We start from the raw sequence: 10020 nt of genomic DNA, 5'->3' as shown, positions 1-10020 counted from the left end.
TGGCATCACAGCTCACAGCAACCTCCCGCTCCTGGGCTCAAGCGAGTTTCCTGCTTCAGCCTCCCAAGTAGCTGGGACCACAGGCGCCTGCCACAACGCTGGGCTATTTTTTGGTTGCAGCCGTCATTGTTGTTTGGTGGGCCCGGGCCGGATTCGAACCTGCCACCTTGGGTGTACGTGGCTGGTGCCTTAGCCACTTGAGCCACAGGCACCGAGCCGAGACTTTAATCTTTAGAAATGGAATAGGTGGAAAGAAGTTGTAAAGAAATAGGTTTTGGTCTGATATAAGGAAGACCTTTATAACAGAAAGCACCCTTTGAGAGTGGGGTGACTCCAAGAAGTTGTAAGTTATCTTTGGTAGAGGTGTTGAAGCAGAGGCTAAAAGACCACTATATAGAGATCCAAACAACAGATAGATGTTGGATTTAGAGGATCTGTAAGTTTGGGATTCTGGCTTGCTAATACTCTGGATAATATAAACAAGGATCTTTGAGGTGAGTGAAAAGTTGAAACCATTTGGAGAAGGAAGGAGAAACATACCTCTTGATTTTTTTTTTGTGCAGTTTTTGGCTGAGGCCGGGTTTGAACCTGCCATCTCCGGTACATGGGGCCGGTGCCCTACTCGTTTGAGCCACGGGCACCACCCCTCTTGAATTTTTAAGTTCATGCTCATGCTATCATTATGCTGAGGTAAAAATCTATAAGGATTAGTGTCAGCTAGTGCAAAAGTCCTCATGTAACAGTGTCAAGAAAAGATTCTTACATTGGCATATTTAATACAGATGTCTTGACGGGAGGATTGGTTATCTCTGAGGAGGAAAATAAGACATTTTCCCCCCCATTTTTGAGCTTGACTCCTATTATGATAGTAGGGATGAATCATTCTGGGCATAATTTCAAGTATGAAGTTTCAAGGAATGAATGCAAAACAAAGGAATAGGGGGAAATTTGTGCAGTTTCTTGACTTTGTTTAGAACTAAAGCATACCTTAGAAGCTGATGTTTATATCTTGCAAGTTCTGAATCAAATTATACTTTTATTATGCTCCAGTAGAAGACTTGTATAATAATAAATCATACGGGCAGATGCCATTACTGTAAAGTCCTAAATATCCATAGCCTCAGGCTGTCATCACCTTCCATTTTATGCTATTTTATAACTCTTCCTGAATAAGCATGAGCTTATCAATAGGCTAGAAGTACAAAGTTAACCTTTTGGAGACTGGGAGGTAATTTTTCTTTTTTAGTGTCATTGTTTTCTAGAAATAAATTTCTCAGCTTCATATCAAGTTATTGTAGACTTTGTTCTGCCTGAATGTTTACACTGTAGGATCCAAGCTGTGTCATGGTGTATGTATTTTTCACTTACCTAAATGCTTTTCCTCTTCACTGCAGGTGAGGTTTTTGTGCTGGATGATGGTGGGGAAGTAGACCTTGACCTGGGTAACTATGAGCGGTTCCTTGACATCCGCCTCACCAAGGATAATAATCTCACCACTGGAAAGATATACCAGTATGTCATAAACAAGGAACGCAAAGGAGATTACCTGGGTAAAACTGTCCAAGGTAACACTGGATTTACCTTTAAGGTTAAAAAATCTTAACCAGTTTAATTTCTTTTGAATAAGAAAGACAGCATGAAACCGTCAAGGTATTGTTACTGAAATATGCCTTCAGTTGAAAATTCTGGATTGTATGGCTGTTTACTCAAAAAATAATTTGAAGAATAGGAGCATATCAGTCCAGCCAAGACAGCAAGCATGTTTTGAGTTCAGAGAGCTGTTGTTTTTACTCAGTAATGAGTGTGAAGTGGTGAAGACATCTAGATAGATTAGAGTGTTAAGCCAGGTGGCATGTAGGCTGACATCTGGGACTGACTGTATAGACATGATAAGGAAGTGAACATCTGTTGTATCTGCTGATCTTCAGGCTGTTCATCCGTGCCATCTGGGCTGGGGGAATCTGAGAAGTGGGTTTCTGGATCCTCACATGCTTTCGCCAGCATAGCTTACTTACACCTATTTGCTGTTTTGGGGTTTTGCAGAAGTGTTCATTGGAGAAAAGTATTTTCCTGCTTTAAAAAGTTCTGCCACTTACCAGCTTACTGAACTTGGGCCGACGACTTAACCTCTTTGAGTTGTGCTTTCCTTTCCTATAAAGTGAAGGTAATGACATCCACTTCTGTGGGTTGTTGGGAGAATTAAAGCAGCTCAGTCAATAAAGTGTTTACCTGAGTTCCTGACACATAGAAAGGTCCATTAAGAATTAAAATAATTTTGATCATTCAGTCCATTGTTCTAGGCCTCCAGTGCATTTTCATTCATTTATTCATCATCCATCAAATATGTATTGAATGCTCACTGCAGTCAGATCCTTGCTGGTGCTGTTAAAACATGTGACTAACAAGACTAGTGAGGTCACTGTCCACGTGGAGGTTCCCTGTGGGACAGATAAACAATGAAAAGATAAGATATGTCTGCTAAGAGATGTGAGGAAAGAGAGTGGCTGGGGCAAGTCAGTCTGGACAAAATTGTCAGGGAGACTTCTAGGAGATGCCCGTCACAGGGAGGATGGAAAGAGGAGGTTACAGCAAGTACACAGGCCCAGGGCCACAAAAGGCTTGGTTGGTCAAGGAATCGAGGGGAGGCTGGTGTGGCTGAGGTACGGTGACCAAGGAGGGTGGTAAGAGAGGCAGGTGAGGTGGGCCACAGCTGGGTTTGACCTGGCAATAGAGTTTGGATTTTACTCAGAGTGCTGGGAAGCCACTGAAAAGTTTAAACATGGGAGTGATGAATTCTGATTCACTTTTTTTTCTTTTATTGAGTTAGCATAGAGTGGTGTCATCATAGCTCACTGCATCCTCTAATCCTGGGCTCAAGTGATCCTCCTGCCTTAGCCTCTCAGGTGCCTGGGACTATAGGTGCCCACCATATCCAGCTAATGGCTAATTTTTCCATTTTTTTGTGGAGGTGGGGTCTTGGCTCTTGCTCAGGCTGGTCTCTGAACTCCTGAGCTCAAGCAGTCCTCCTGCCCTGGCCTCCCAGAGCCACCTCACCTGGTCTCTGATTTGCATTTTAAAAAATCACTCAGGCTGCTATATGTGGAATAGATAGTGAATATCCTTGTGCATGAGGCACAGCTGTTTAACCTCTTTGCTGCCTGAGCTCGATTTTTTTTTTTTTTTTTTTTAAAGACAGAGTCTTAAGCTGTCACCCTGGGTAGAGTGTTGTGTTGTCACAGCTCACAGCAACCTCAAACTCTTGGGCTTAAGCAATTCTCTTGCCTCAGCCTCCCAAGTAGCTGGGACTACAGGTGCCCGCCACAACGCCCAGCTATTTTTTTGTTGCAGTTGTCATTGTTATTTAGCTGGCTCGGGCTGGGTTCAAACCCGCCAGCCTCAATATATGTGGCTGGCGCCCTAACCACTGTGCTACAGGTGCCAAGCCAATAACTACGATTTTTAGAAGGTGCTTAGTAGTGCTGGAGCTTGTTGAGCACCGACATGGTACGCCCTCTGCTGAGCATTTCACAGGTGCTATCTCATACAGTTTCCAGAACTTTGTGAAGTAGAAGTTACTGCCTTCACTTAACAGATGAAGAAAACAAAGCTTAAGACTAGTGAAGTAATTCACCCAAAGATCGATAGCTAATGTGTGGTGGAACTGAGATTTGAATCCAGACATCCTGACCCCAGATGCTGTGCCCCTGACTATTCTGCTATATTGTACTGTCTCTGCAGTGGATCGTCTACCTGTTGGTAAACTGGAAACATGGAACAGGGTCCTGGCAGGCACTTGTTCTTGGAAAAGTGCCCAAAGTGTGAGGTGTCCACCTTCAGCCTCGGCTGTGAGCAGTAGGGGTGGGCACATGGTCTGTTGTGTTGGTGTGTGGACTCTCTGACGTGCTCTGATGTGGTACAGGGGACCACTTTTGGCCTTACTTTCTTGCAGGGTTTCCAGCAACATCTTAGAAATCTAGGAAGGAGGCTACAGGGAATGTGGGCCTAAGGATTTGTTGAGGGCAATTTAAAGGTGGCCTCAGAAGTATTTTTATGACCCCATTGCTATTCTGTCCAGGCAAAGAGTGCAATAGTTTGCTTTCTGTGTATTTGCCTCAATCAGTGCTGATGGACAAGTGCGAGTTGTATATTTCTTTTCTCTCCCAGTTGTCCCTCACATCACAGATGCCATCCAGGAGTGGGTGATGAGGCAGGCATTGATACCTGTGGACGAAGATGGCCTAGAGCCTCAAGTGTGTGTTATTGAGGTATGTATGATGTCTGTCTGTGTGAACAGGCGTTCTTATTCACCTCCTTAGTTAGCCATTGACAGACAGTTTCCAGTGAAGCCTTGGCCTTCCTATCGTTGTCTGTTCAGGATGCTACAACAGGAGGTGAGGGGCGTAGTTGTAGTCGTGGGGAATGGACATACGGCGGAAAGCGGTATTTTGTCCAAATGATACTCCTTTTTTTTTTTTTCCAGCATTTATAGATTCACATAGTACTACTTGTACCAATAAAGTGGTATGAGACATTTTCATCTATCCTTTGAGACAGCCAATAGGCTTTTACTTTCTTCTTCAGGAACATTTGTCTCTGAATGAACGTCATTTGGTTTTAGTTTCTGTACTCCTGCTATGCTGATCCTAGCAGTTAGAGCTTAGTGTTCCTCTGATAACAGGAGTCTCAAAATTTCCAGCAGTTCGCTTATAGCTGATGTTTTTTAGTACAAAAGTTTACTTTTGCTTAACTGAGATGATTTAAATTTGTTTTGTGACTTTCAGGCAAATAAAATTCCTGGTACCTGACCTTTTTCTTGAAATGATGTGGAAAGATCCATAATAACCTTGGGGAATAATGAACCTTTCCAAAAAAGTAACCTTTGAGCACAAAGAAACATTTAATTACTGCTAACTGACGTTATAGAGAGTCTGTGTCACACACTGTGAATGATCACTGAGTCAAGATGACGCGGTTTTTAGAAAGTTAAACCACCAGAGAAAGGTTTAGGGCTTAACCTTTAAAATGACTCCATTCTAGCTCGGTGGAACTGTGGGAGATATAGAAAGCATGCCCTTTATTGAGGCCTTCCGCCAGTTCCAGTTCAAGGTCAAGAAGGAGAACTTTTGTAATATCCACGTCAGTCTTGTTCCTCAGGTAAGACGTTTGTTGATGTTTTATTTCAGTAGAGTTGCAGAGGAAGAAAATGTTGATTTTCACTTGTATCTTAGTAGTTTTCAATACTTGACATGCAGGAAGCAGGGAACAAAGAACTTCTTAGTGGGATATGGTGGCTCACCAGGCCTGTAATCCCATCCCACCACTTCTGGGCCAGGAATTTGAGACTAGCCTGGGCAAGAGCAAGACCCTGTCTGTACAAAAACATAGAAAAATAGGCCCAACTACTACTAGCAGGCTGAAGTAGGTGGATTTCTTGAGTCCAGGATTTTGAGGCTATAGCAAGTGATCATGTCACTGATCCAGCCTGGGGGACAGAGCGGGGAGACCCTTCCTAAAGTTTGTTACTATTCACTTCTCCACAATATTTGTCTTTGTAAAATTTTGTTTTTAAAAAGAACCCCTTTACTTTATTTCAACCATGTGGTAAAAACAGATGCCCATGGCCAGTCTACCATCTTTAACTGTATCTTCCCTGATTTGAATTTTTTAATTTTCCACTTGATCTTTTAAAATAGTATGATTATAATAAAGTTAAATTAACAAAGTTTTTTTTGCTTGTTTGTTTAATTTAGAGTCAGGGTCTTAGTCTCACTCTGTCACTCAGGCTAGAGTACAGTAGCATGATCATGGCTCACCGCAGCCTTAAACTCTTGAGTTCAAGCAGTCTTTCTGCCTCAGTTTCCCAAGTAGCTGGGACTACAGATGTGTACCACCAAACCTAGCTAATTATTTTATTTTTTTTTTTAATCTTTTGTAGAGACAAGGTCTCCCTGTGGTGCCCAGGTTCGTCTCATACTCCTGGCCTCAAGCAGTCCTCCAGTATTGGCCTCCCAAGGAACAGTATTTAGATATTCAAAAGTATTAAGGGTTGTCCAACCTTTTTCTTTTCTGCCTGCACATTGGAAGAAGAGTTATCTTGGGCCACACATTAATATACAAAACTTATTGAAAGTTGATGGGCAAAAAAAAAGTCCATGTATAATTTTCACAAGACCTGACACCACAGATAAGAAAAACAGTCCTCAGATAACCCACCCGTGGCCGTGGGCTGCAAGTTGGACATCCCTAGTAGAATGTTTAGTGTTGTAGGGGAATGAGAGAGGGCAGGATCATCATTTAACCGGGTAATCAATAGAAAATGCATCAAACTAAAATGTTAGGAAATAGCAATAAAGCATACCAGAGGGATCAGTTAAAAGAGTAGATGAGCAATTGTTTCTGGATTTTTGGAGAGTGGGAGAGGGTGGGGAACCACTGTCAGTTAGGATAAACCATGTGTAACTATTTGACTCTAAAATACATGCCTGTGTAACTTTGCCAAAAGTAATGTTTCTTATTAAGAGGGGTTCAGGGAAAAATCATATTTGAAATTACTTTATCATAGAGAAACTGACTTGTTTTTCCTTTTGTAAAATAGCCAAGTTCAACAGGGGAACAGAAGACTAAACCCACCCAGAATAGTGTCCGAGAACTTAGAGGGCTTGGGCTTTCCCCAGACCTGGTAAGAATTCCTAATTATCTGGTTTCAGCGTGATCTTTTATGTCTGCTTCAAATCACTCCTCCGTGACAGAGAAGGCCTTTGTCTTTTCGGCATGCTTTTGATGATAATTGATGGTGAAGGAGATAGGTTTAGTACTTTGGACCAGGGCTGCTGTTGCAGGATGTTCTTACCCGCTCACATGGGGTCCTGTGTTCTGCATGTCTTATTTCTTCTCCATCCTTCACTTACTCTCTCCTTTTCCTGCCTGTCTGTGGACATTAATTAAAGAGGAAAACTCTTGTTAGCTTATGTCATTCATTAACCTGTCTGTTCATTTGTACAACCATTTTTTCCAATTTGGGATTTGGGAATTTCACTTTTGAAAACAGGCAGTGATATTTTTGTGGGTTCTGTGCATTGTGCTGAGAATTAACATTTTCATTCCTTTTAACAGTGTGATATCTGTTTTAATTTCAATCAGGAAGATCCCCCAGTTTTGTGATTTGTTGCTTGTATCTAACCATCTCGTTTTCTTTCCCACTAGGTTGTGTGCAGGTGCTCAAATCCTCTTGACACATCAGTGAAAGAGAAAATATCCATGTTCTGTCATGTTGAACCTGAGCAAGTGAGTAGAAATTCCATCTCAGTGTAAATCATTTTTTTGCTTCTAATTATCCTAAAGCCATTTGGTCAGTTTTGTGTTGTTTGTTATTTTGTGATCAGAGACAGTCACCTGTTTCTGATAGCCATCGGCTCTGTGATTCACCGTCCCTGCCTCGTGGTTCCCTGAATGGACTTGTAGGCTTCCTACCTCTTCCCTGCCCATGTCTTGTATTTGATACTCCGTGAGGCTGAATGTCTTCAGTTTCTCTAACACCCCACGCTTGCTCTCTGTGCGTTTGCACTGACTGATTTCTTTCTCTCTCTTTTTTTTTTTGAGATAGTTCTTACTGTCACTCTGGGTAGAGTGCTGTGGTGTCATCATATCTTAGCAACCTCAAACTCTTAGGCTCAAGCGATCCTCCTGCCTCAGCTGCCCAAGTAGCTGGGACTACAGGTGCCACCACAACACCCAGCTAGTTTTTCTATTTTTAGTAGAGACGAGGGTCTCACTCTTGGCTCAAGCTGTTCTTGAACTCCTGAGCTCAAGCAATCCACCTGCCTTCTACATTGCACTGATTGCACAGACTAATGCCTGTCAGGAATCCATGTCCCCTCTTTCTATTTCCCTGGCAGTCTTCTCATTTTCATTCTTCAGAGTCTAATGAGGACACAGTGTTATCTGAGAAACTCTACCTGCCAAACCTCCTGCCTTTCAGCCCTCAGGGTTAACATCCTTCTCAGGGCTCCCTGGACGTGTCATAGCTGCTGGTGGTCAGCCCATCCTCCTGCCCCTCACATGTGTGTCTGTTGTGTGGGTGTGTCCGTGTTTGTCTCCCCATACGGACTGAGCTTCTGGAGGGTGAGGACCACCTTACTCTGCTTTAAGTTTCTGGTGCCTGGTGTCTGGGGTGCTGGAGGCTCTCACACATACTTTAGTCTTTTTGTTACTGTAGCTATGGTATGGGAAACCCCAAAATTTGGAACCTGCAACTGGTGCTTAGTATGGGAATTCTAGTGGTGATAAGTTGAGATTGGCTGAAAGAGAGTAGAAGGGAAAGGAATGAGGTAAAGAATGTGAAGATTAGGCTGTGGAGAGTTTATTTCATTACTAGATTATTTGAGGGTCAGGAGACACTAAGCAGGAGAGCCCAGCTGGCCCAGAGAGGGGGGAAGCAGGAGCAGGGTTAAAATAAGAGCAATCTAACGAGACTATGAGGAATGTGAAGGTGAATTTAAGACAGTTAAAATCATTGGCTGGGCCAGGCTGTGAACAGAGTGAGAGGAAAGACTTTGGCCCCAAGCTTCAGGGTGTGAGGGCCTAGGGCCAGGCCCCCTGGTGTGATATTTCTGTCCTAGCCAGTGAAAGGAATTAAGCAGAATAAGTTGTCATTAAAGTTCTACTATTAAAAATGTAGCAATTATTTCCATACTTGGATGTCAGATCTATTGCATGTTTTTATGTTTTTTAACTGAGTTGTTTATCTTCTTACGGAATTAAAAAAAAAATTTTTTTTTTTTTCTGAGTCTTGCTTTGTTGCCTGGGCTAGAGTATTGTGGCCTCAGTCTAGCTTACAGCAACCTCAGATTTCTGGGCTCAAGTAGTTCTCCTGCCTGGTCTTCCCAAGTAGCTGGGACTACAGGCACATGCTACCATGCTTGGCTAATTTTTCTATTTTTAGTAGAGATGGGGTCTTACTCTTGTTCAGGCTGATCTTGAACTTCTTACCTCAAGTAATCCTCTGGCCTCAGCCTCCCAGAGCGCTGGGATCTTAGACATGAACCACCATACCAGGCAAGTTGTAAGAATTCCTTATGTAGCCTGAACACAAGTCTTTTATCAGGTATATTATTTGCACATATTTTCTCCCAGCCTATGGCTTGTCTTTTCATTTTTTTATAGTGTCTTTTGGAGCACAGAAGCTTTTAAATTTTGATGAGGTCCAGTTGATCCATTTTTTCTTTAATGGAATGTGCCTTCACAGTCTTATCTAAGAACTCTCTGTTTAACCAAAGTTATTAAGATTTTCTTCTAAAAGTTTTATAGTTTTAGGACATAACAGGATCCATTTTTGAATTAACGTGTGTGTAGCGTGAAGTCAGGGTTGAAATTCATCTTTTTGTGTGTGCATCTCTGGTTATCTCTGTTGTATCTGTTGAAAGAACCATCCTTTTATAACACTGTATAATTTTCTTTCTGAAGGTGCTTTTTAGGCTTATTAATCTTCATAAAGTTGTTGTTTAGATGTTACAACAGTGAATGGCATTATAACAGTGACATGGCCCCCACATAGGGAACCCTGCTGGCTGTTGTCCATTGATCTACAGCCTAGCAACCCTACTAAAATTCTATGAGGTCTAATTGCTTACCTGTAAATACTCTTGGTTTTTATGGACAAGCAATGGTATGGTATACATTATTCAGTGGCAGTTTTTTCTTGTTTTCAGTTCTTTTATTTTTTCCTTACTTAATTGAAATGGCTAATAGCTTCAGTATATCCTTGAATAGAAGCAGTGGTAGTGGCTATTCTTACTTTGTCCTGGGGTTTAAAAATTAAACATTAATATTAAGTGTTAAGGCTCGATGCCTGTGGCTCAAGTGGCTAAGGCACCAGCCACGTACACCTGAGGTGGTGGGTTTGATGGCTGCAACCAAAAAAAAAATACCTGGACGTTGTGGCGGGTGCCTGTGATCCCAGCTACTTGGGAGGTGGAGGCAGGAGACTCGCCTGAGCCCAGGAGTTGGAGGTTGCTGTGAGCT

At 42.4% G+C, this 10020-nt stretch overlaps 1 protein-coding gene across 3 annotated transcripts in view; it reads left to right on the top strand.

Moving 5' to 3' along the window:
• Window positions 1-10020, top strand: part of CTPS1 (CTP synthase 1) — a 67911-nt gene that overhangs the window by 4897 nt on the left and 52994 nt on the right. For all 3 annotated transcript variants that reach the window (XM_023518682.1, XM_003798967.3, XM_023518681.1), the window contains exons 3-7: window positions 1395-1565; window positions 4165-4265; window positions 5038-5154; window positions 6596-6679; window positions 7204-7284. In XM_023518682.1, coding sequence (XP_023374450.1) covers window positions 1395-1565; window positions 4165-4265; window positions 5038-5154; window positions 6596-6679; window positions 7204-7284 — 554 coding nt within the window. The remainder of the gene's footprint in view (window positions 1-1394; window positions 1566-4164; window positions 4266-5037; window positions 5155-6595; window positions 6680-7203; window positions 7285-10020) is intronic.

Source organism: Otolemur garnettii, unplaced genomic scaffold (genome assembly GCF_000181295.1).
Source record: "Otolemur garnettii isolate 467f Iridium unplaced genomic scaffold, OtoGar3 scaffold00144, whole genome shotgun sequence".
NCBI lineage: Eukaryota > Metazoa > Chordata > Mammalia > Primates > Galagidae > Otolemur > Otolemur garnettii.
This window is presented reverse-complemented; position numbering and strand designations above follow the sequence as displayed.